The following is a 27,698-nucleotide window of genomic DNA, read 5'->3' as shown; positions in this document are numbered from 1 at the left end:
ATTAGGCTACTAGCTGACATTGTCCAAAAGTGTAAATACAAACTCTGGCCTTTGGGATAGTTTTTTAAAGTGATGAAATCATTTAATTATTTAGACAAAACTTAAAATAATCAAATTATCTCATTCAATTTTACTTTATTTCTCTTCCCAAGTCACTAACCACATGCTTGCATTATGTAGGAAAGACTACACTGGATCATGATAGACCACCTAATGTACCATCTCAATGTAAAATAAAATATTGTGTTTACATGACTGTGTTACATTGCTTAAAATGACGGCTCGATAATATTACTAAGGTTTGTGCTTTTATTACTAACAGCTTTGTTATGGCTCTTTCGACTTTTGTTACATTAAGCTGATATATAAATATGATTATTCTTCCTTTGGTATTTTATGACACCTGAATGTAACGTAAAACCGCGGGCACAAGGACCACGCGGACTCCTCGGGCACAGAGGGGCCGGGCTCTCGTTTTCCCATGCACCAGCATCCACTGACATTGGCCCCTGCTCTACATTAAACACCCTGCATTCATGGAAAAAAAAAAGAAAAGAAACGACAAACCATCTAACAAGAGCACTGTCCACTGGCCGCTGCCGCACTGCTTACTGCGCTCAGCACGTCGCCAGAAACCGCTGAAACTAAGAGGAAAAATGGCCAAAACTGAGAGGCAAAGAAGAAGTTTGAGGAGTGAGGAGTTCTTCTTTGATTCCGAGGCGTCTCTCTTGGATCAGCAAGATTTCGAGATGTCTAGTTGTTCTTTAAATGACGTCTTCAACTCCAAAGACTCCCAAATGGAGCAGATCAACACTTTTCTGAAAAATGTACAAGTTTTGCTGGAGGCTGCTAGATTTCTTGAGAGCGCCGAACGGAAGGACGGAAGTGAGTTTTTGGTGCTGCGTTTGATCCTTTGCATTTTTTTAAAAATCTGAATTACAGAAAAACAAGACTTCATTGTCAACAGATTCAGACAACAAAGGGCTGAGTTCATTCAACTAAGCACCCCTGCTTGCAAGAAGCACAGCCTATGACAGGGCACCAAAAAATTATGGGTGATGTATAGGGTATTGCGCTCATAGGAGAGGATAAAACTGCAATTTTTAATTGATTTATGGACTATTTTTATATGCATTTTATATGCATCTTCGTGTTGGACACCACTTTGCGCTTTCACAACGCCAACGAGAAATGTGTATGTTTTCCTCTTGCAGCACAGATAAAGCACGACATAGCTTAATGATTAGGTGTACGAGTGTGGATGTTGGTTCCCAGTGCGTTATAATAAATTTGATCACATTGCGGCGTCCTCCTGCTCAGTTTAGGATGATGTCATTGTGCCCCCGCAGGCTCGATCGAAAAACACTGTTCTATATAGATTTTAAAAAAAGCAGTGGGCACAAATACTAAATCTGACTTTCATCAAAACACATTGAAGAGCGATATGGCTGTTAAATGTGCAACATTATCTTCTGCAAGGAATTATGCTACAATAAATAAGTTATAGGACTTATTCCAGATGACAAATCCATTAAAATGCAACTGGATTCTGGCATAGATTTTATTTAGAGCCAGGTCATTGAAGAATTGCATTGGGAAAGTCGATTCCTCATTACTGTCATTAATGTTGCACATATTTCAGTCGACCAATCGTGATTTACTGAGACCAATAAATAAGCTGTTTCACTTTCGGACTTTGTGCTTATGCAGGGCCTTTATTTTGTAAAAAAGTCGACCACGTGAGCAGACGCTAGCATTGAAAGTGCTTATGTGTGATTTCGCAGCTTATAATGTAACGTGGGGAATTTAATGAGATCGCAGGAGGCAACTCTCGTCTCAATTGTTTGCTTCCTGCTATTTGGAGGCGTGTCGCCTTGGTTTCCACATGGCGCAAACTTACTCTGCGGTTGGTCGAGGGGCGAGCTCAACCCTCGTTGCCTGTCAAAGTCATTCACCAATCAGTCTTCCGCTCGTGAGCTACGTCATGTGTTGCTGGGCCTGGCTTCAACTGGCAAATATCCTCCCACAGTCCTAGTTAATCATGGGAGTTGTAGTTTTTTTCCTTTAAGAGCGAAGTCTGGCAAGATGACTCGACGAAATGGAATAAACATTTCAGTTTAACCAGAGTACAGAATTAACAAACGCTTCAGTCTGTTCATTTGAAAATGATTTTTTCCCACATTGTGTTCATTATAGTCATAAACAATAACATATTTAAGCTCCTAAATCAGATAGTAAAAACTTACTGTTAATACTGGCTGTTCCTATAGTTGTGCAACATCAATATTTGAACAGGTATTTATTAATTAAATTGACGTGTGTTAATATTAATAGTGTATTAAACAATTACTGAGTATGTCCTGTTTGAGAAAGCCAGATCTTAAATATTAAAGGAATGAAGATTGTTTTTAAGTGATCCACAAGTGCAATGACACACTCCGTTTCCCAGAATGCATCCCATTTAAACCAGCCTCTCCTCCGTAATGTTCCCGCCTCCCAGCTGAGCAGCCAGGTAAACAAACAGGAGAGCAGAGGAAACGAGCAGGCACACTGCTGGCGCTCCCTCGGCGAAATTTTAGTTTATTTGTTTTGGTTTTTATATTTTTCTCTTTTTTATACAAATTTGATATATTTCCTAGAAAATTTTAATACGCCGATACACTGGTTTTAACATTTCTACCAACGAAGTCTTGCAAGGATTGGCTGTAGCTTGCTAGCTTCCAACGCTGGGCTTCTTTCCATTACTTTTCGCCAAATGCTCAGATAGTAAAAGTAGTGGACACGATAATATCACGTCGTGTACTGATGTCCTGTCTTCCCTTTATTCAAAATTGACGGTTCGTTCCTGTTGTTTACGAAGCTAAATTTGAACTGCAACACTCACGGCAGCCAACCTCAGGAAAAATGACGGCTGTTCAGCTAATAAATATTCAACGGTTATTGGAGGCAGCGGAATATATAGAAAGAAGAGAAAGAGGTGATTATGTTTTCAACTGTCGCATTTAACAGCAACAATGTCGTGTTTACCAAATTCTCAAAATTTGATGCTTTAAGGACCAAACAAAAAAGGGAAGTGTTTGTGAGAGGATTTTTTACTCTTTCTTGTCACCTAACGATCAAGGCAACAGGGTTAAGAAAAAGTGACAAAACGTTCCCATGGTTTTGCTTAACCCCCAGTTTTCTTTCAACAGAGTGTGAACACGGATATGCGTCGACTTTCCCGTCAAATCAGAGCACAAATTATCAGAGACAAAGAAAATTTCGAAATAAGAAGTTCAGCAGTAACCACAACAGGTAAGAAAATAGTCTCTTTCAATTTGTATTCCATGGAAAATAGTATGTTTTTAAATTTTATTAAAAGGTAATTCGTTGGTGATTATGGATGCCAATATACAGACAGATTTTTACACGTGAGTAAGTTGGACGAGTTTACCGCAGACATCATGTGATTGCTACCAGTATGTTTGGTACACAGGCGAGCTGTCATCAAATGCTGCCCTGATTCATTTACACTGCGTCAAGATTGCCATTTTATGTACAGATACATTTGATTTGAATTGTATACAATAGTTCTCAAATACCAAGGTGAACATCTGGCTATTGTTTTAATGGTTTGGGTCATGGAGGAGTTTCATCAGCTGCTTGTAAGATGTACTACGACGGTCCAGGTTAGGAATCTATGTGAAAGTAGGGGCTTTAAAATTACATATTGCATTAGTCATGAACTATCATCATACCGCGAAAGGAAATGTTACTGCAAAGATGATGTCAGTTGTGGTTTGATTGGACAGATAACACTTCTATCTTGTTACACTGTTGGATAGACCATTAGTTTCTCTTTCCCCTAAGAGCAAGCGTTTCTCTTTATGGGTGGTGGTGTTTGCAGGAAACCAAAGGTGAAACATCAGATATATTATGTCTGCTCTGCTGTTCAGCTTGATGTAAGACTTTCTAAAAATGCTTCATTACCTGGCACACAGAATGAAAGGAACTTGTATGTAGTGGTAGAAGTAGAGAGGATTTCCCATGCTGAGACCTGCTGTTATTGTGTTTTCCCTTGGTGCTAGGCTGCTTACTTTAATCTGTCCATTGACAGTCATACATCAAACACAAGTTCCTCTCTAGCTCTCCCAGAGCCTTTTAATATTAATGTAAGAGAAGGGCCACAAAAAGGAACTGCGCATTACTCATCATAAGCACTGAACGTTGCCTTGTTCTGCATGGCAACAGCCATGATCAGATAAACTAAGTCTGCAACTCTATTTAAAGTGCTTTGTATGAATTGGGTATAAAAGGAAAAATATATATAAGCATACATCAAGACATCATGTTTTTGAAGACTTAGATGTTTAAAGTAATGTAAATCTGATGAGCATCGTGGCCCTTTAAATCGGTATCAGAAGGGGAACAACTTTTACAACAGGGCTATGGAAAAGCAGAAATTACAGCAGGAACTACAGAGAAAAGATGTGGTCCCGAAAGCACTAGAGATTAGATTGCTCAGAAATAATGTTGTTAGTATTATTCTCTCTGTAGGCCAGTTCACAACTCACCCTATTTCACACATTTAGTATCCAGCACCGTTTCAGATGTGCATATTGTGATGTGACTCATTTTATTCCCACTTGAATTGCACACCTCGCAGACTAACAAAAACAGCATTATTTGGATATCACTGCTGATGTCAGGGTTGCATTTTGGAGGAGCATTTTCAGTGTCAGTAAGGATTAACCTTAATTCATCTTTCCTATATATACTTGTGGGTAATCAGTACAGGAGAGACATTTTTCTAATTTGTGGTAAATGTGAGCTATTTGACCATGTTGCAATGTACAGTTCTCAAAGACATAAAGGTGTCATGCACTATAAGAGAGGTCTTAGAGTAGCATGTACAACTGTATCACCTTCTGTTTCCACATATTTAATAAATAAAATAATACTAATATTGTGAATGACAGTATGGACATACTGTAGCTACACCTCAGTGGCACACCTTTGTTTATTCCTCACCGACAAGCACAGTATTGACTTTCCAAGTGATTGTTTAGCAGTTTTCTAAAAGGCACATCAACATGAAAATTTAATTCACACACTTTGGTCTGTTACTTGCTTGCTCCAGTTATAGCTGCCTTCTCAGTAGCACATTGAGGCTTAAAGCGATGGGCTTATCTGACTCTGTCCTCTTCTGCCTACCGTTTATAGCAGGGATGTTTTATCTGGTTGACCCACTCTGTGTGTGCGCATACATGCACACATTCATGTACACTTGCAATGACAGCAGGAGGAAGCTGTTACGTGAGGCCTTGAGCCAGTTTATAATCTGTATTGTATTGTTGTCACACTCCAGACTTGCAGATATCTGATTCAGGGGGCAGGGAAAGGATTTGTGATGGTAAATGCTGATGAAAAACCAACCTTACTTGGACTGGATTCTCCTAATTGTTTGCTATACTAACACAAACTGGCTCAATTTTGAACCATCAGTTCAGTTTCTGACTTGAAGGCAGAATCTAAACAGCTGAGGCACAAGTTTAGATCAAACAGTTGTGTTTTTTTTTTTTGTTGTTGTTGTTTGTTCTTTTTTTTGGGTTGGCTGCAAGACCAGGTTGTGAACACAGCCAGCAACAACAACTATGGGACTCTAGTATATGCAAGCCAAAACCAGTCAAGAGTGCACATGTGAGCACTTAAGCACTTATAGATTTCAGGAAACCAGCTTACATGTGAGCCATGTGTTCTGCCATGGCAGTGGCTACTCTTTTCATGTTAAATAACATATACCACCACAGATCACTCATTATGCAGTCTTGCATACCCAGCCACAAGAATAACAATGCTTTCTCATGTTAATATATAGTGTCTTTGTGATGTGACTCATATAATATAAATAATTAAACTTAAAAAAATAATAATTTGCCATCATATAGGAGCAAGTTGCAAAACTGAACATGGTGATGGACAGTTGTTTTTTTTTCCTCTGTTCGTCTCTTATTTCTTGTACTCTTCACCCTGCCTGCATCTACATTTACGTCAGTTTGTAAAGCTTGGTGTTTAAAAGAAAACTAAATCAGAAAACATATAAATACTGCAGTATTGATTTTCCACCAAATGATGACACATTTTATTAGATTGCATCCATCAGCCCTGTGGCCCTTCAGATGATGTGGGGTGCTGTTTGTGTTGAAGAGAACTTCTTGTTCCCATTTGCCACACAAAGACTCTCTCAGGCACCAGCTGATTCACTTTACATTATTAACAGAGCACTGAACCCCAGCTGCTTGTGTGTATGTGCATGCTTATACCTACCCATCAGCATATAGACACACATACACACACACACGGTGCTTTTAATACTGTGTAGACATGTGACTGCAGCACCGCACACATCCTCGCAGAGTTATGTTGTGTATTATTGAGGAAGAGGCTATAGAATGCCAGAGTACATCCCTGGATGCCATGTTGACATTTGTTGGTTTTAAAAAAAAAAAAGTGATAAAAGCGTTAGTGTGCTGGACTTAAAAATGGATTTGTTTGGGATTAGCTGATAAACCCATGAATCAGTTTAGACATCCCAGTTCACCGTGTGCCTTTGAGCCCATGTTTGTTCATTTCTCATACTTATTGTCTTTATTTTACAATAGTTTACTCATGTAATGTGCTCTGACTTTTCTTGTAAATATGCACTAGATTTATATTTGTCTTGTCCAGTGTTCAAAGGAGTGCATTGTCATTTTATTTGACAGCTTCTTTTTCTTTTTTTGTTTGTTCTTTTTTACAGGTCCACACATAATGAGCTGGAAAAGAACAGGTAAGTTAATGATGATTTTTATACAGGTCTTCACATTTATATCACTGATTACACATTCACAACACACCCTTGTATGTAAACAAGTCTTTTATGTCCTACTCTTAATTTGCTCAGCAGGGTTTTTGCACTCTTCACATAAACATACACTCTTTAACAAGCCATTAAAACTGTTTGCCAGAGGTTGCCAAACCATGTCCATCCCCCTTGTTTTCCCACTCTTTCTCACTCTTTGCAACCTTTTATACAGACATTGAGTATGCAGTAGTTTGGTTACATCTGTGAACCTGTGTGTGTGATGAAAGTGTCATTATCGGTGTCTGCATGCAACTCAACATTTGAGACCACACAGGCGAGTAGATGTATACACTATTTCACCACCTCGAGTCCTAATCTCATCATGCTGTCACGCACGTGTCTTATTGAGTTTTTCTTGCCGCTCGGGCAAAAACAACAAAAGTGCTTCTCTCTTGGTTGTCAGGTGTTCATCATCCTGTTTCCTTGTGAGAATGAGCTAAAAAACCACTCCCACCAGTTGTGCTATTAAATACGGCTGGATGGATGTAATTACAACCAGTGCTGTCAGTGTCTGACCTCAAAGCTTGTGGGCTTTTGAGTTGCATCTGCAGGCAAGACTTCACACAGACAAAAGTTAAAAATCAAAAAGTAAGCGCTTGTTTCGATGCAGAGATTAAACATTACAAAATGTAGTAGCAACAAAGCCAATCCTATATCTGAAAAAATATTCTTTTGGTGGTTTTCACAGCCAAATATGGTTCTATATAAAGTTTTATCTTGGTATTTTAGATGATATCAACAATGTAAGAAGTGGAATACTCTGAGACCTTCATTTGTGATGGTTATCACCGCATCCTCTGAAGAGGGCAAGAGTTATTTTCGAAGAAGCCTTTATCAGATTGAAATTGCCACCCACGTAGGATGCGTGCTGCTTTTTATTTCCTGTGACTTTGCCAACTAGAAGAGCCAATCTGTAAAGGGTTTTTTTTTTGTAAGCCATAAAGAGGAGTGGTTTATTTAAAGGATTTATGGTAAATAGAATAAAAAGCTTTCCTTCCATTTCGTTGTCTCAAAATGTGTGGGTACAATGAAGGGATGTAGGAGGCTGAATCAATTCATTGTAATTACATATCACCTCAGCCTGCTTTTCTCACCATGCTCCTTGGCAGACTCCTCTGAAAGGATGGGAACATTGGAAGGAGATCCAGTGAGTTAAATATAGACAAGAGTTGTTGTGTCATCTTGGTGCTCATATGCATAGCCAGCCAAGGCCAGCCGTTCAGCTGACTGGCCTCAGCAGATTGCAGCACAAATGCGGAGTTGCATTTTTCAGCAATCCACCCACACAAATGCATGTCAGGAAAAATAAGGTGCCAGCTCATTTATGTGTTCCTATAACAAATTATGAAGACCATGTTTGAGGCTCCATTCCAAATTATTTGTTGTATAGCGTGTTACTATGGCCATTTATGGCGTATAGCCATCACTGCCAATCAGAGCAAAGCCTGCAGATAGCAGATCTGAAAGGATCATTGGGGACTGGCTAAGAGTGGTGGCACAGACTGAAGGAAGGCTACTCCAGAGTTTTTCGCCATTAGATTAAAATCCATTTGAAAAGTAGTAATTACTGAGCAAAATGTACAATTAGACTCCAAATGTTTGCCTACTTATTTGCGCATTTAACGATATTGTATTAGATTTTTTATCACGATTATATTTCCACCCACTGAGACCTGCAAAATCACTTAAATAGAGCTACAGCTAAGCAGAGAGGGTTGTGAACAGACAGACCCATGCCACTTTACCTTTCCAAATCCACATAATTACTAGGATTCTTTTCCCTTTTGACTTTTTGAGCTTGATACAGGGAAATGATGTTGTTGCATAGCAATTAAGATTTCTGTTGGCTAAAAAAAGATGGATAAATGTACACTGTAATCCATCTTTTAAGAAGTGCATTTAAAGTCAGAATCATTTTATAATCCCCCCATTTTGCCAGCAGCTAATCCAATTCCCTTGCCCTACTGTAAGTTATACATATCAGACATAGTTGCTCACCCAATTGTGTCAGACTTGTATGGTGATTCTACAGCAGCAACAGTCATTCATTTTTTCTGCCAAACAGAACAAACTAAAACTTATTTCAATACTTATCAGCCCGTTCTATCTATAGCCAGTCATACGTTTGGGCTTGCGTGGCTAGCACAGGTTTTGATAACCTCTGTAACATGTAGCCTCGTTGTGACAGCAGAGATCTTGGGAGGAGGTGAGTCACTGAAAGGAGAAAAAAATGTATAAATACATGCACACACACATACACATTCCAGATACTCAGCCTCTGCGGTGGGACCAGATAACATGGTGGCTCTGCTGCTTTGATCTTGGACTTCCTAACAGCGTTATTTAACTTCCACATGTCACTACTAAATTACACTGCCTTAGCAGGGTTTAACAGGAGAAAGCTTGCAGGCCTACAACTCTACCACTTTGATCTCATACCCTCCTGCCTCTTAGTTTAATTATGTTTATAATAAATACCAAGCCCTATTTGTTGATCCTTGTATGCTATGTAGAGATGTGTGTTAATGGCAACATTTTTTGATAGCTCAGTTTTTAGTCTGTACATGCCTGTTGTTACCTGACTGTATTTATGGATAATCAATACAAGCTTTTACTTAAATCTGCAAGAACCTTTGTCATTTTTGTTCATTCTCTACTGCCATTTGTTCATTTGAATGCTTTTGTACCATCATCAGTATTATTCCAATTATTGTGGCAAGTTATGCCTTGGTATTGGGTGCAGTATTACTGTGTCTACTTGATTCTATAGGAGGAGCTGATCAAACAGTGCAAGTTAAACACATTTCATTGTTTGCATGTGGAATATTAAAAAGGCCGACTTGGCTGGCATTGTCCTCCTTTGATGGCATGTAGGAGCATCGTTGATCCAGTATGAAGTTTTTCTTTATATTTGGAAGCTTTTGATGGGGGTATTTTGAGTTTTATTTGGCTATTAAAGCAAAGGTTACAGTATATGATGTTCCAGTGTAAAAAGAAACAGGTTTTTCTTTTATAAAAATAATATTACTTGGATAATCTGAAGTGGTAAGAGTTTTCTTTTCCTATAACCCCATCCGGTAGTTTTTACAGTTTTCATCCACAAAAATAAATGTGTACAGAAGTGCACCTAGTTTGTCATTAAATAATACTCGGCGCTAACACCAAATTTGAAATGGCAAATATATTTGTTGGATATAAAATGTTTTGTGTATTTATTCTCTGTAACCAGTGGACCAGAAACTCAGAAGTGTCCTTTCAGCCTTGGGCTTGGTTAAGCAGTTAAACGTGAACAAGCTTGGGTTACTTTTCCTGGGTGTGCTGATGCTTCTTGAAGAAAGCAAATCTGCTTCTCCAGTCTTTCCGTTGCCTGCTCAGTGAGTGCAGCCTATTCTCAGGCTCTGCTGCAGGGCCTAAAACTGGAACCATTTGTTCTGACCAACGTGACAACTTATAAGCTTTTCTTGGCACATAAAAGCAGCTTAAGGGACTCGATCTTTGGTCTGGTGAGCCCAGCTAGAGCATGCACACGTGCTGGAGCGTTTCAGCTTCCCTCTCCGATATTATACGGTGCTTGTTAAAGGCCTGGCTTGGCTTTGGCTTAGCTAGCAATAGTCTCAGAGGGCATGGAAGTAATTGACAGAGTAATGTTATGAGTAGAGGGATCGGTCAAACACACCTGAATAATGGAAGCCTTGAGCTGCACGCAAGCCCAATCTATTCTCCCCATTTGCATACTGGGAGCATTTCCGCTCTGTAATTACCACAATGAGGGATGAGCCAGTGTCATGGTAGGATATTGACACCTGCCACCTCCAGTCAGGTTGTGGGTTTAGCTGCCTCTTCTCTCAACTAGTGTTGCAGAGCCCCAACTATAATAAGGAGGTATTACTCTGTTTTTGAAGCAGTGTAGTAAACTACACCTCCTGTAGCTGTTTCACGCAGTTGATAACTTTATATAGTAGTTGTGAATAAGAATGTTACTGTATATGGAGTAATAGCCTATAACTGCACCAGTCCTATTTGTCTGAATCAGCTATGTTTGCATAATTTCTGCAGTAAATGCTTTATCAAAGGTGAGGCTAGAAAATGTGCTGACAAAGCACCTTGTGGGAACTTGAGTGGAAGGAGTGCACACCTGTACAATCTTGCATATCCTGACATCCCCACTGGCCCTCTGTCAAATGGTAGAGGACAGTGTAAAACAAAAGGTCACTCTTGCTCTACCTCAGAAACCATCCCCACGCAGATGTTATGTACACAAAGTTAAAGAATGACCCACAGAGGGGATGGGATGTTGCCACTTAATGGCTCACCCATCGCTCACGTCTTGCTCTGATAACCCTTGTCTCAGATCGCTGTGGCGCCTTCCTGTTGTGTCCTTATCATGCAAAAGTGTACATGTACAGCCATTTGCAGAAGGACAGTGTAACTTATATGGCCAATAAAACTGGAGGAGCATGCAAAATTACTCAGCAGATATAAAATGTTAAACTGAATGTTCAGCTTGTTTTAGTTTCCATTTTGCATGTAGTTGTTTATAACAATCGGTTTTGGTTGGGACTGCTACCGTGTTCAGCAAAAAGGCCAGTTCCTCCTACACGGGGTGTGTGACCTGTCCAACCTGTTCCATTAAAGACACTGTGTCCTGCTTGTTTGCAAGTACATTGCACTGAAAGGATCAGGATGTGGTTGCTTGCTATTCCAGGAAGAAATCCCCCTATTTGTTTTCTTTCCTAATTCCTGGAGCAATTTGTTACATTACCTGCCATGCTAATTTAATTTCTGGGAAAAAAAGGAAGATAGAAGGGGAGAAAATAAAGTGCTTGTAGAAGATGCAGGACACTCTCAATTAGGCTAAATCTGACTATGGTGTCTATTTTTAGCTGCACAGCTGAGGAAATGGGGGAAACACCACTGCCTTTTGACCAATCACGGAGGTTATCTTTTCGCCAATGAGATCAGTGAGCTGAAGCAGCAGGCAAGAGAAGTCTCCACCCCTTTCTCTCACAGCTACCTCACGTACTTCCCCATCATCAAAGAATCCACTGAATGCCATTATTTGATATTTCAATGATTCTAACCGAGGTGTAGTACTCGGTGGATATACCTGCCACCAACAGCGATAAGTGATTAAATGAGAAAGTGAGTGTCTGCATCTGTTCATACACATTTCTGTTTGCGCATTGACGATTATTGTGGAATATTTTCATTAAACTCTTAACCTCACTGTCTGGCCATATAAATATATAAACAGCTGTAAAAAAAAAAAAAAAAATAAAAGATAAAAGGTCCAATGCTGACAGTACAACCCTCTAACTTACAGACATACACATCCCTTCCTCCAACCTGCCTGCAGAGCCAACATCTGGCTGGATCTCCCTGGCTTTAAACTAGGCTCACTTTTGGAGCCAGGCCACATTGGAGTTTTAATCCTAAGCTTCTGCCCTCACCCATCCACTCACAGAAGGTTAGAGGGCAAAGTAAGGGCTCAAGATATGCTAACAATGTGTGTATTTGAATTCAGGAAGAAGGCATACATCAGTAATTGCATGTGCATCATTAAAGGTGATGCCCCAACATGAGTTAGACAAATAAAGGGGGGTGTTTGTATTTTGTGCTAAGTAGATAATCCAGCCATATTAGCTATATTATGAGTGGGATTTGCTACATAATTTGTCTCACTTTTAGATAGTGGGATGATTGTGTACCTAAAAGCATGTCCCCCCATCTCTGTGTATGTTCCAAGTCATCTCCCTCCCCCCATCCCCCTCGTCCTGGCTCATTTTCCATCACCATCCCTTTCGTTTACTCCATCGCATTGTCTCTCCATCTTTCTTCAGCTCTTTATTCCAACCTTTGTCAGTGGAGCAGATTAAAAGGCAGTGTGCACGTGTGAAATAATCCGTGCGTTAGTGATGGGTTTCAGCCCCAGAGTCTCTCAGCCCAGCCCAGCTCCAGCAAACTCCGTACGTGTGTGTGTATGTGTGTGAGCATGTGTTTGTGTCAGTGGTGGCTGCTTGCGGAGGGCAAATTACTGCAATATTCTTTCATCCCTTTTTCTCTGTCATTTTACTTCATGTTTGTCTGAAGTTTTCCATCTTAGCTCAGTCTACCCCCACCCCTCCTTTGCACTGTTGCCATGTGTCAGGAACACAGCCTCAGTGGGTTTCACGTGACAGCAGCGTTGTTCTACATAGTAATTAACTGTGTTGGACGTTATTTACTACTTGTGGCCTTTGGGATTGGTTTGTTGAGTTCTTGCAGATCCACATTGATTTTTGAACTCTCATTTGCATTTTATTGCTTTCATTTTCTGGTGTGGTTTTAACCACGAGTCCAAAGGAATTTTTACTATGAGCTTACTGCCTGTTGGAAAACACTGGATCTCTTTTTTTGGGATTGAGGTCACAACTGCCTAAATGTTCAGAAAATCTCATTCTCAGTCAACCACATTCACCAATGGATTTTCACCCCTTCAGCATTCCTTTTCTTGGTCCCTGCTCCAACCAGACAATTGATCCGCATGCAGCATAGGTCCCATGAAATTCTAAGACATGTTAATAATTGTTTATTATCAAATACTGCTTTGTTTTCACATTCTTTTTCATCAAATTTAAGATTGGGTTGTCAGTTTGGGGCGGTGCTGTAAAACTGTTAGATGATGATCGAGCCTCTTAGAATATGAGGCACCAGCTGCCACAAAGGGCAACATCCATGCATTAACCTTTTTTTTCTGTTCTGAAGAGCGGCAGGCGGATAACTGTTATTGTAAAACAGAGTCAAAGTTTTGCCTTGTCTCATGCAGACCTGCACTTACTGCCAACTCAACAATAAACCATCACCATCCACTAATTAAACATGAAGCAGCTTAGTGAAAACTCAGATGCTTTCACTGTGAAAATGGTCAACAAAAGCATATCATTAGTAGTTAACAGAAGGCATGCATTTGTTGTCATGTAACATGTTTATGTTGGGATATGAGGTGGAAACTTGGTGTAAACCGTGCAGATTTTTTGTCATTTGCCGTTACTAAACCCAGTGGAAAGTGCTTGCGTTTGTGTCCATGGCTAGTTTCTGGGCAGATTACACAAACAGAACACTCCTTCCTCCCCCACTCTATATGTCTCACTCTCTCTATCTCACTCTGATTCTCTCTACATCTACCCCATCTGTCCATGTTTCATAGAGTAGATGAGGAAGGAGTCGGATCAGGGGGAAAAAAAAGAAAAAACACAAGCAAAGCTAACCTACAGTTGCTATAGGGCAAAGATTCGTCTAATCTTGTATGTGAAATGTGCCAAACAAGCTAATGGGCGAAGTAAAATTCACCACATTAGTCTCAAATTATCATTGTCTTGGTAACAAGTATTACCGAGCGTGTTAAATGTTAAAGCTACATAGATTTTAACAGTTATTTACAGTCCAGTGACTAATAATGATAAAACATGTCACATAACAATTATGAGCTAATACTTAAACCAGCTATTAAATTATAACTTATCATTGCAAAGTTTTCCACATGAAAGTAAACTAAAAGTAATGACTTTCTGATAGAGATGTCAACATTTGATCTTGGCTCCTTCTGCATTTTTCATTTCATCAACTTGTTATTTATAGCTAGGATAATAAAGCCGTATCTGGCTGAAACACACAAGAGGGCTCCAGTTTTGCAGCCAGCCTGGTGCCTCTTTGATGACTTTTCCATCAACTAACCTAGTGAGTAGTGGCTTCCCCTGTGGAAAAAAAATCTATTTAGTCAGGTGCCATTTTCTGTATGGGCAAACATGTGACCTTACTGGAGCCTGACAGGAGTCATGTGAAAGAGCAGAGCGTTGCTGTCGGGCAAAAAACTCCCTATGTCCAAAATTCGTGATTTTTGTTTTCCTTCATAAATCTGTACTATTGGTCACTCTTTATGTCTGTCTGTTGTTTTACAAATATTTAACCAAAGGTATATGATGTAAAACACAATACCAAGTTTGATGACATTATGTCCAGTTATTACAAAATCATACAGTTTTTTTCATTTTTTGAAAAAAAAAAATGAAAAAAATGACAGTTTTGGAGATAGGTTTGCGCCCGACAGCAGCGAGAAAAGAGGTATAACTGTACTACAACATAGAATGGGAGAAAGACACAAAAAACAAACTCCTAGATGAGACATTGCTGTTAGACAAAGGCCAGTTCTCCCCATTTGTGTTAGTACAGACCCAGTAAAGCAAAGGTGGCGAGTAAATACATCAAATGTCATATTTATTGACACAAATTTGACTGAAAGTAAATCAAACTTGTTTCAATAAAACAAGTGGGAGTATCATAATCTGTCCCTGATATAATCGCTTCAGTTGCCACAGTCAGATCAGAGCGTCATGGAGGATGAACATATGTGTTAGCAAGTGGCTTAAGACCTGCCCCTCTCCATGTATATTACATGTTACCATCTGCAGTGTGGATCCAAAGCTCCACGTGTGCACAATGTATGAACAGGGAGGGGAAGCCTTCTTTTAATGGTGAGCTAATGGATTTGTAAAGTATTGGAAAATAACAGTAATTCCTAATGCACTGAAAGGGAAAAATCCCCTCAGTACCCACATTTTCTAATTGATTAAATTGCCTCCCTCTATACAGTGAGATAATTAGTTGTCGATTAGATGTAGAGCTCAGTGGACAGAGCTTAGTCTGCTTTAAATGAGACTTTGCATAACATGATACTCTAATCACTCCAATAATCTTTGACCTCACTGTGAATCTTGATTTTTGGCTTCTTCAGATGAGTCCTAATGCTGCTGCAGATGGAGTTAGGCAGAGGAGGAGATGTAGATTTCCCTTACAAATTCACCCCACCCCCTCCATCTCTCTCTAATAAGGCTTGTCTAATGATGTCTTAATTTCTTTTCTTATGTCAGTTTAAGAGATTTATCAGAGATGCTATCATTGATGATGTGTAATTAGTATAATAACTGGGTAAAGGGGCACATTTCCAATCTCGACATGTATTAGAAGTAGGTCAAAGTGTGTGTGTGTGTGTGTGTGTGTAGTTAAAAGGGTTTTGGAGAGTGGGGGATTTGTCAAAGAGAAGCGTATTGACTGGTATCAGGGCTGGAAATCTAACCCTGTCCTTTAAAAGCATGTCCAGTAATTATGTCAGACATCTTGGATGGCTTGAGAAGCGATCCATTATTTATGTCTTCACAAGTTTTGTATTTAGGGCAGCTATATATTTTTTTTCCTTCACAGATCACGTTTCGACTGTGCTGGTTTTGTCGTGCAGTTCAGTGGGGTGAGGGGTGGGGGAACATGGGTTGCCGTGTCATAGCTGTTTTCAAATGGTTTTGTTTATTTGCCATTTATTTTAGGCACTTACCAAGAACAGTCAAAGACAGGATTACCATATCAGGATATTAGCATGTTACCAGTGAGGAATGGAGGAAATCCTTGGTCTCTTACAAACCTCAAGAACAGGGATGCAGCAAATATTCTTGGTAGCAGACAGATAAAAGTCCTAACTTTCAATTTATAACCTTAACTGGCATTGTGGTGTCTGCGTCGAGTCAGTTTTAAATGAAAATACAAAAGCTGTTTGTATTGGTTTTCTGGCTTTTGTTCATGATATTCTCACATTTCTCTTGTACATTGTTCCACCACATTCACTGTGATATCTCCAAGAGACTGCAGCTCTTTCTTCTTTTTTGTCATTTGGGTGATGTGAGAATGACAGCTTTATTTCATTTATTTCACATCACATTAGGTAATAGTGTTTTTTTTTTTTTTTTTCTTTTTTTTTACGTTTTCATTCTGCTATTTCATCATTGTGTATTTCACAATATTCAGAATGCACACAACGGTGTGTACCTTTCAGTGGCCCTCTAAAGGCTTCTGCACTCTGCATTGTGTGCATAGATGACGCAAGAACAATGGGAGGTGAGTGCTGAGCTGTTGTGCATAGGATGTGCGTAGGTTCTGTAAGAGTTATGGTGGGCAGCTCTTCCATACCAGCAGGGAGAGCTTCAAAGGGCATCTCTCAGAAAGACTCAGCTTCAATCACGCTGAAAACAGTTTGATGCATTTCAGCAGCAAGTGAAATGGCAGTGCAGAAATAACAGCATAAATTTGGTATGATTATACTAACCTATCACTTAGAATAATCTTGGAATTGGCTAACTTTTTCCCTTTGGTTTAGCATGTTTGAATGGATTTTGGGAGCTGTGAATTAGGAAGTATGTTGCATTTGACTTAAATGGAACTGAAAGCATAAAAAGAGATTTGGAGAAAAGAACCATGATGTGCATGTGATTCATGAGCAGTCTGGTTCAGAGAGAAGGGTAGATATGGAGGAAAGGTGTGGTGCAGAGACCCAGGGCTGGCTGGCTACTTGCTCACATGTCAGAGCCAAAAGGCAGAGCTGCCTGCCTGTGTACCCATCTGGGGTCCATCAGGAACACAAGTCATAGGAACACACACACACACACACACACACACACACACACACACACACACACACACACACACACATAATTTCAAGCTAGACCAAGACACACACGTGTACTTACATTAGTAGAGTGAGTAGAGTAGAAGCGCTCCATTGTCTCAGGAGGAAAGGGAAGGCTGGCTGTTTTCCAACCTTTTCTTAGGGATACAGACGAGGAGTGCATGTCACAGTAGTTTCCAATTTTCTGAGCTGAATATTGATAAATCAACTGATTGTTTCAGCTGTATTGGTACAGACAGCTGGGTATTTGGATTCAGAACAAAACATTAAATTAGATCATTTCTTCATAAAATTTTGTGGTTAAAAATAAAGTTTGTAAAGCTGTCAAATAAATGTAGTGAAGAAAAATAATGCAATACTGTCCATAGATGTTTGCTGTTAAAGAGAGCAATAGTATTTCACAGATGACCGTTTGCCTCCGTATACCCACATGTTGCAAAAAGGAGAGAATGGTGCTGTTATTTGTTTAGATTCTCAGGCATCAGAGAGCTGTTTTGCCTATGCTGTTTTAATGACAGTGAGGAATTTGATATCCCTGCTGTGCGTGACAGTTTGGAGCAAAGGTGCTGGTAGCAACTGGCTGTGTGTTGTGTTGTGTAATCCGCCACAGATGGAGAGTTCCTCATTCAGGCAACCTGCTGCTCGCCATGCCATTCATTAGAGACTGGACACTGGAGCTGCGTAGTGCAAAGCATTTCTCAGCTACCTATCTGGGATTTGGTTGGGCATTGCATTTGATTGATTTTAAATATATTTTATCTGATTGAACTTGTTCATATCTCAGCTAATAAGTTGTTTTGTGCTCTTCTCAGCACCTGCGTATTAGTTAGTGGAAAACTCTGTAATAGCTCATCTTGATTTATTTAGTAAGACGTTTGACCCCTTTAAAAAAAAAAAAAAAAAAAGACAAGCTCATAGTGGTGTTGACTCCCCATCAGCTGCATTAAAAGCCATCCAGTAAAACCACCTGTGATCCAGTGATGTCACATCCTTTAACCAGGTGTACTTAACCAATCCCTGGCCTTAGCAAATGAGGACACGAAGTTATGAGGGCTCACAGTAAATCCATAGCTGTTTATGTAACTAGCATCAGTCTTTTCTAAGAACTCTGAAAACAGCAGGATCTGTTGCCGCTTACGCAGCTTCAAGAGGGCGGAGGCAAAAACAGATTTTTTGCCTGCAGCATGCAGGTATTTATGGTCACAAGCTGCCACTCATATTTTAAGCCATGCGTGGCTTAAGCTTTTTTGGCTGTGAGTCTACATGATAAACAAGCCTTTTCAGGGATTAAGGACCCATGTTGGTGGGCATCACCAGGAGCTAATAACCTCTAGCCCCTTAGTGAAGCAGTTTTACCTCATTCGTACTGACACCGTGGGGGGGGTCACAATCTGTAGGTCAACATTCTTCTGCTTAATTGCCATTTCAACTAAAGAAACTTGCATCGTAAGAAAGAGAAAATAAAGACTACAACATTTAAAGGTTATTTATCTTTGGGGAAAAAATAATTTGTGGATTTTCTGTTTGGATAGTTTTAGAGATTATACAGGTGGCATTGACTGACATGGAAAACATAGAGATTTACAGTTTGATGGTCAGTTTCCTGGCTATCCAATGTGAATGCTGTGAGTTTCAACAATGAACTCTTTTTTTCTGTCTTTCACAGTCACACACTGCTCGTTGGACACTCCCTCTAATGCTTTGTGAAACTTCTTTGCCATCTGTAATTATCAGAGTGCAACACAGTAGAGTGTGTCATTTACATTAGAGATTAGATAAAATGCCATCACGCATCTTGCATGTCTCTCCATCAATAAGAGATACAGTCAGGGTTTCTGAATGCTGCCAACAAGAAGAGATCAGACAGCTCTTCAGATTGCTCTGAAACAAGCAGAGGGATGTTTATGGTTTTACACCGGTGGTGATCAACAAGCCTGACTACTGACACCTCATACAGCACTCACTTGTTATGGTGTAGGTACTAAGAGCCATAATGAAATATTTCTGTCATTTCCAGGAGTAGAAATGTGGTTGCACTCTGTGGTGCCTATGCAGTTTCTGTAACTGCTCCCTCTGAACATTTCTCATGTCAGGGTGAAGGGAGGATGAAGAACAGGAGACCTAAAGTGCCTGTAAATGGGGGTTATCTGGGGTTGTCTGCCAAGATGGGGGTTTTAATCTCAAATGAGAGTCTCTGGTGTCTGGAGTTAGTTCATTTTATGCCCGATAAGCCAGATGCAAAGGCAGACAGGCCCATACAGGATCACTGTGTCCTGCTCCTCCCTCACATCTCTCTTAATCAGGCTATTTGTTGAAAAAATGTTCATATTTGTGACTAAGGAATAAGTAGTTAATGGCTGAGGTCCCCTTGAAGTGTCTACATGTATGAGAGGTGAGGGTTTGAAACTACAAGTTTAATGTTTGTGTAATGTCAAATATTGTGATAAATTATTTATTGAAATGTATGCTGTGCTGAAACATTCCACATGTATTGCTAATGGCAAACATGACACATCGCAGTTAAATGCACTCAGCATTGCGTTTCCTCAGAGCTAATTATTCTGGTTACAGTGTTGAGCATAATGGTAAAAAAATGTAATTACTGATAAACACTGTGCCATGTTGTCTGGCATCTCCCAGGTGTGGCTGTGGGCATCCTCCCTCATGCTGTTAAAAGTAGGTTTTGAATAGGTGGTGATTGATATCTGTGTTATGTGCAGATGAAAGGTAGATAGACATTTTGGAGATGACGAGAAAAGGTGGTTTGAATAGAAGTGATTAAACACATGGAGGACCTGAGCCAGACTGATAGGCATCACACAGACATGCCGGAATAAAAGCTCTTTGTGTGTGTTTGTATGTGTGTGTGTGTGTGTGTGTGTGTGTGTGTGTCTTGGTACTTCCAAACTTGTAGCACTACAGTCTTTTCAGGGTTTTTATTTACTCTACAGCCATGCAGCACTTGTTCACATACAATAACCCATACGGTACTTGTGTAATCACCAGAATGGCTTGCGCTTATGTTCTTATCAGCACCATCCGTGCATAGCTTACCCGCTATGTTCTAGTTAGCACTCGCACGTATCATACCAGTCTTAAAGCAGCAGAGCTTATCAGAGAGCTGACCAGCCCGGCATGTGGAGAGAATTCCTGCTCCAGTCTTCTGGGCTCCTTTCCCGAGAGATCATTCCTAAGTCTGGGTCACTCCACCAGCTCTTAAAGTCTCTCCACTCCCTACAGGCTAGCTGTAAGGGCAGCCCCGACTAATGGAGTGCTGATTGTGTTAAAGCTACAATTATCTTCCTTTACCTCTTAACTCAGGTCCATTAGCAGGGTAGCTCGTACCTGGTGTCTGTCTCCAGTCACAGAATAAGGTACTGTCAGGATGATGGAGCATATGAGCTGAGCAGGATCCAGGAAATACCATTACACCACCACAATCAGCCCTCCTTCTCCTACCAGGTAGAACTTGTTTGTAATGTAGACGAGAAGAGTAACCAAAGCTGGGTACAAGGAGTGCATTCAGAAGATAATATATTACCTTGAGGCTTTATGTTAAACATGAATCAGATGTGACCTTTTGTCTTGTTGACCTGAAAACTGGAAATTCTATTTTCAGGGCTGTAATGGACTGCACTATAGATGTGTTTAACCTCAATTAAAATGACCACATGACCTGCACACTCTGAGCAACAAGCCTCTAAACTATTATCCAATCATTATGTGTTTCTATTTCTTTGTCTTACCTTAATAGACGAGCTCATCTGAGGCTGTGTCTGGAGCGGTTGAAGACCCTCATACCTCTGGGACCTGACTGCACTCGCCACACCACCCTGGGCCTACTCACCAAAGCCAAAGCACATATAAAGGTACATATGCTTAAGCTAAGGTACAACACAGACCATGTTGATATGCTGCTTAGTTTATTTTATATGTACATAGAGCTAACATACTTGATCACGCTGTCAGGTGTACTTTGGAATTAGGCTTATTTATTGAGATGTGAGCTCTGTTAGGTTAGACTCCACTCTGCTTATACACTTTGTATATTTAGCTATTGTGTCCCTTTGAGTTATTCCACTTCCTGTAGCCTCACCTGGGCCATGATGGCACCATCTTTCTGATGCAAAGAACAAAAATGTTGTCATAACCATGGATGAGCCACCACTATAGTGATGGTGACATTCAAGTCTTGTAACCGGTGATACACTGCTGCTGGACTTGAACACAGAAAAAAATATATTTATTTTATTTTTTTAAGAGCAAAAATCACCAATACAATGTTATTGTTAGAAGTCCATTAAACAGTGTAAATGGCAATACATTAACTCATATTTTCTTTTTTCTTTTTTGTTCTACTTTCAGGGGTCAGATACCTCCAAACTCCCTGAAATTTAAACCCTGCTTAAATGATGTTTAATAACACACTGATAGGCTATTAGTATCAGTATTTTGCAGATAAAATTCTGCAAAAATTTATACTTTTACAGAAAAGAAATTGTCTTTCTTTTGACCTGTGCTATTGGTTGCACACGCCTTAAGTCTTTTGTAAGATTTAATTTATTTGTGTTGCTACAGATGTAAAGATTTACATGGCTGTTGACTGAAGTTTGCTCATTTTATATCAGTTTTGCTAGACCGGCTGCTTCCGTCACAATCCTTTTAATAGTAATTTAGTAAATGAATGTATTCATAATGAATACCAGAAGGTCAGGTTGAGGTGCACCTGCTGTGTGGTAAAATTGCCAGGGAAAGATCTAGCTTTACATCTTTTTCTACTATTTAGAGTAAAGAATTTAGCCAATTCGCATGACTCCAGCCCAATCCTATTAGAGGCCTTCCGTGTTAGTAGATTGATATTATACCTTTCTTAAGTAAGCATACTGTATATCATGCTTTTGTTCATCATATTGTGGAAAACCTGAACTTTGCTAGTTAGGGGTCATTGCTGGCATGGTAATCAAGATTTGAGGGCTGCATAGACTGCCGAGACATTCTGCGGCACACTTTTCTATCCACTGTAAAAACAGGCATGTGACTGCTTCAGGCTGAGCAGTCTGCATGTGAAAAGCCTGGTTTAGCACCATTCACGTGACAGAGGCAGAGGGAAAAGTATAAAGCCGATATTGTTCCTTCCCACTACCACCACTCTGCACTTCTGCTGCTGTCAACTGAAGTCTCTCGGTTGCTTATTGATGGCCCATTGTTTTGGTCTGTTGCTGGGAGTCACGCTCGTTAGTGTTGGCGGCCGTGACATAAGGCTACAAGGTTAGAGCACAACGCTGCTGTGTCAGGCACTGCCATTGCTGTTGCTTGTATTGTAATGGTGCAAGGCATAAAAGGAGGCTTCAAGTTCAGAAGTCAAAGCAGTGTAAACAAAACAAGTGAGGAAAATCATTCAGGGGCATAAAGGCTGGCAGGAGAGAGACATGAGGACACAAGTAGTTAAGTGGCTGAATTCATGGAAAAGTACTGGGGACCAATTTTGAGTCTTTTGCTGGATGTTGTCCCACCTTTCTGTGTCTTAACTATCTAATGAGACAAGCTACGAGCACTCTAAATATAGGTGTTATAGGGCGGTAGGAGGGTTTGAGTCTTGAATGTTTCTTTCTGTGTTGAGTCTGCATGTTCTCTCATTCCTGCAAAGGTTTCAGAAACAAAAACATGTTCTAAATAAACAATTTCTCCTCTTATTGACTGTGAAATATGGAAACGAAACAATAGCTGTTAAAATCCTTTCTGCATGGTGTTTAATTTCTTCATTATTAGAGTTAGCATTTCCTCTTTCTCCAATCCAGAAACTTGAAGAGGCGGACAGGAAGAGCCAGTACCAGTTGGAGTCTCTGGAGCGCGAGCAAAGGCACCTCCAACGCCAGCTGGAGCTTCTGAGGGGAGGCAGTGACGATGCAGTCCAGAGCAACCTGGGGGAGGGAGAGAGGATACGCATGGACAGCGTGGGTTCCACCCTCTGCTCCGATCGCTCTGACTCTGATCAAGGTGAGCAAGCTCCCCACTTCCCACTGCTCTCCAGTTAATTCTACAACACGGAGGATGGTTGGGTCCGAAGTCTTCTGGACATGTAAAGTGGAAGGAGGTTAACTGGATAAATATCAAAAATTGGGGTTGACCAGTCTGTTATGATGTAACAGGTTGTGTTTGTTTTGTACTGCAAAGAAAACATTGCTGTACTCTCACAGTAAGATGAATTTACAGTATGTCCACTGATAGATGTTAACGCTGCTGTCTGGTCTTCAGGTGCCATATGTGATGTGATAAATGGAAGTAACTGTAATCTCAACACTTATAGCATCACACAACAAATTAAAAGAAAATTTCCAGCCATAAATAACAGAGCACACAACATTTCTCTTTGTGATCAAAGAATTAATTTAAAAAACCAATAATTTCTCTTTTTTCCCCCACAATCTTTATCATCTATTCAACTTTCCACCTTCTCTTGCAGAAGAGATTGAGGTTGACGTGGAAAGCACAGAGTTCTCCCATGGAGACCTGGACAGTGTGAGCACGGCCAGCACCAGCGACCTGGACGACCACAGCAGCCTGCAGAGCATGGCCAGTGATGAGGGCTACTCCTCCTGCAGTGTCAAACTTGCCTTCTCCTCCTAGAGCCCCACGCCACCACTACCACCAACCACTCCTGCCAAACCTGCCTGCCCTCCCATCTGTTCATCCATCCAGCCATGCCATCACCTGCAATGATGGGCACGCCCCCAGCTAACGGGTGTTCCCACTGCACCGCCTCACCTTCCGATCTAAGCCTTTTAGTTTCTGTCCATCCCCTCCACCCACGCTATTGAACCTACTGTTGGAGGAGCTCCACTGAGAGTCCTCCTTGCCTCTGAACTTTGAGCCACCCCGACCAACACTGGTACCAGGGACTCGGACACAGTGATGCAAGACTGAGTTAGTTTGAAGCATATTTTAAAGGGAGATCGGACACTTTGAATACACATCATCTTGATTTTTAAATCCACAACAAAAATGAGTAGTTGATTTTACTTCTGTCATTTCATTGATCCATGACATTAATTTTTAGAAGATCAGTGAGCCCCAATTTAGCTCAAAATGCACTTAAATTCTCATCATATTCAAGAAATTTAGAGTTTCTATTTGGTTATCTTTATTGTGGGTGTGTGTTGAGTTATTCCCGATGTATCTCAGCTAAACATTCTGGTGTTGGGCCCAGATCAACCACATGGGTCATCTTTACCATATCAGCACAGCTATAGCTTGGCCCCAAATCTTTCCAGCCCTGAATCTGATCCCTGTCTTATTTGTTCATGACCTCCACTCGACACAGCAGAAGCTTGGACTCTTGAATTGGTGCTATTGAAACAAATCAACCAACGGGGAAGCAGTCAGATCCACCACCACTGAGCTTTTAAAGCAAACAGGGTGTCTGTGTGCTTGTTTTCCGCCAGACATGGAGAAAAATGGCCACGAAAGAGGAGGAACAAATACTAAAAAAAAATAACAAAAAAATATATTCCTGTCGAATGTGGGTTCTTAGTGCATTTTCAGAGTGGAAATTGTAACTTTGTATGTGTTTTGTTTTGGTTTCTTTCCCCTCGACAAGCAGCTACAACAAGCCATCCCACACTTGCCTACTTTAGAGTAGTCTATAGAAAAGGCACAAATCAAGATGTAAACACACTCAAAAAACAGCAGCAGCAACAAAGAGAAAAGGTCCAAACAGCTACAAACTTTGGAATAAAAATCTATCCTTTATCCAGCAGTAACAAGCAATAAGTCGTAGTCGTTGTGTCGTTAGTTTGAACACTTTTCTGTTCCTTTTTTTCCCCCTCTCCTGTTAAGACTCACGTGTGACCGTCCAAAACGGGGGAAAAAAGCAAGTTACTATATTTTTTTTTTTTTTTTTTTTTGTACATACAAATAGTTTAACAAATAAAAATTTAAAAAATAATTTTAATAAAAGTTAGAGCTTGTGGATAGAAGTATTGCCTCTGATGCTGTTTAAATTGTGTTTATTGTGCATTTATTTTTAGATTTTCTTTTTTTTTTTTGGTAACACACCATTTCTTTGCTGGTTAAAATATTCAAAAACCCATGTTATTTAACAGCAGAGCAGCTTCCCATCCCGTAGGACTCTTGTTGGAGGTTGCAGATTTTCTTTGGCACTGTTTTTATTTATTAGACTTTTTCCCCCTCCTGTTTGGATAACTCAGAAATGGGGGTAAAAAAGCTGCATGAGGCATTCCACTGGTGGTCAGGTGTTTATGAAGAGTGACAAGAAGAAAACGGGTTGTATGATGTCAAAGATCTCCATCTCCACTGGCATTAAGAATTGCACTTCAACCACAGTTTTCTTTATTTTTTTATTCCATCGTCACGTCTCGCTGTAATTCATTCATTCGTGTGTGAAAGGATGAAAAACAAGAACACCACTTTAAATATTTATTTTTCCATCCCTAAAGAGCACAAGAAATGGGAAAAAGTTAACTTATTTTAGTTTTGTCTTATTTTACTTATTCTTGATGCATATTCCTCATTCCCTATTTTAAGAATTGTATATTTTATGGGTTATTGTGTTTTATTTTCTTCATGGGGGAGGGGGGGGGGGGGGGGGGATTTTAAAAAATGTAGCCATTTAGTTTGCATTTTCTGATGTTTTATTCAATGGACACTTGAAATGTAATTGGCCCCTAAGCTGCTCCTAGTGCTGAGTCTCGCCTGTTTAGAGTCACCAGCCTTGTCCAGAGCTGACTCCCCCAATCCACGACAAATACAGATCCAAACCGAGCGCCGCCTGCTCTTACAAGGTTCTCCATCGTGTTTTGGGTCTGCCCCGAGGCAGGGAGGGGGGTGTTGGCTCTGCTCAAGACTCACCAAAACCCACGACTTTACTGGCAAATACTGAGCCAGCTACTACACAATTAAAAGGGGTCTAAAGCTCCACTTTCCTCTATTAGGAGGATTGTAGTCTCTATTAGACTTGTGTTTTAGTTGACAAAATGTGTCTTACATTTACAAAGGCCTCAACTGAGGATTTAAAGAAAATTTAAACACAACAGAACAAACCTTTGGTTTATTTCTGAAGGACATCGCTAAGGTGTAGAGTTTGACTTGTAAGCTCTTTGCAGAGATCTGTTGAGGTTGTTGGGCTTTGGCAATGAATCAGGAAGTCACCGCTTCTGGTGCTTGAATATTTTAAAAAGAAAACAAATGCCAAAAACACCTCAGAACACCTCAGTGTCCTCTCTTTATCTCTCTCTGAGGGACAGTTTACATTTATTCTGCCCCAGTTAAGTTATTAACCTTCATCTTATTGTTGCTTTGTTTTCTTCTTCATATATTTGTTTTATGAACGTGCACTGCTGACAGGATAAGGGTCCCCACGTTTGCAAACAGATGTGTTTCACTCCCCTGTTCAGACCTGAATTGTATGCTTGAGTTTAAACCTGTGTGACATGTTGTACTGCACTGGGACAATCTGAGTCTTTGTAAACTATCTGTGCTCTGAAAGTGTTCAGAAATGAATTGACACCAACTTTTATGAGCTGGTTTGACTGAAGCAGGTCTGTCCTTTCTCATGTGTGTGTACAGTATGTATGTATGTATGTATGTGTGTGTGTGTGCGCATCTTCATTTTCTTACTAAGGCCGAGCTTTAGAAAGGTACCTGATCCAGGACCAGTCTTCACAGACCTTTTCAGACTGCCGTGCAGTGAATATCAGGCTTCAGAGGAATGTTTCTCATAAGATGACAAAGCTGTCCAGCTGCAGCTGTAAAGTTGCACTGAGAATTTAGTCAGCACTGGTCCTGGATCAGTTGACTGGAAGATCTGAACATTTCTGGCTATGCTGCAGATTTTAAACTGGTAACCACAGAGCTGTATATTTAACCTTTCTGTTCAAAGTTTAGACTTTTGGTAGGGGTTGAGTTGTTGTTTTGCAGCTTAGCCAGAAGTGAAGCAACCTGATGAGGTCAATGTTGCAGTGTTGCCTGTAAACTGCACCCCAGCAGGCTGATTTGAGCAAATGGGTCTGTGAAGATGGTTCAGCCTAATTCAGTAAGCAAGTCCTGCGTGCAGTAGGGTCCTTCCTGATGTTCTGAACCAGTGGCCATCCTTTGTATATAAAAAGAAAAAAAAAAAAAAAAAAAAAGCTCTCCGATGGTGGTGATACTAGCTGTGTAAGTTGAAGATGCAATACTTATAATAAAAACACCAAGATTTTCAAACCTGAAGGACTGAAGTGGCTGTTAATACCATGTCTCCATTCTGAATGTACTGTAAAGCAATGGCTCACACCGACTACGATGAATAAAGGTTGTGACTTCAAAACA

At 40.3% G+C, this 27,698-nt stretch overlaps 1 protein-coding gene across 2 annotated transcripts; it reads left to right on the top strand.

Annotated features, from left to right (window-relative positions):
• Window positions 1-511: 511 nt before the first annotated feature.
• On the top strand, window positions 512-27,698 carry mxi1 (max interactor 1, dimerization protein). Of its 2 annotated transcripts, none has more exons than XM_041982228.1 (6): window positions 512-885; window positions 3,192-3,294; window positions 6,779-6,808; window positions 21,127-21,241; window positions 23,171-23,369; window positions 23,836-27,698. In XM_041982228.1, exons 1-6 carry the CDS (start codon window positions 537-539, stop codon window positions 23,997-23,999), a joined length of 960 nt encoding a protein of 319 aa, XP_041838162.1. In that variant the 5' UTR covers window positions 512-536; the 3' UTR covers window positions 24,000-27,698. The 2 variants fall into 2 exon arrangements, with proteins under 2 accessions (XP_041838162.1, XP_041838163.1); XM_041982229.1 differs by lacking the exon at window positions 512-885 and adding an exon at window positions 2,521-2,977.

Source organism: Melanotaenia boesemani, chromosome 4, assembly GCF_017639745.1.
Source record: "Melanotaenia boesemani isolate fMelBoe1 chromosome 4, fMelBoe1.pri, whole genome shotgun sequence".
NCBI lineage: Eukaryota > Metazoa > Chordata > Actinopteri > Atheriniformes > Melanotaeniidae > Melanotaenia > Melanotaenia boesemani.
This window is presented reverse-complemented; position numbering and strand designations above follow the sequence as displayed.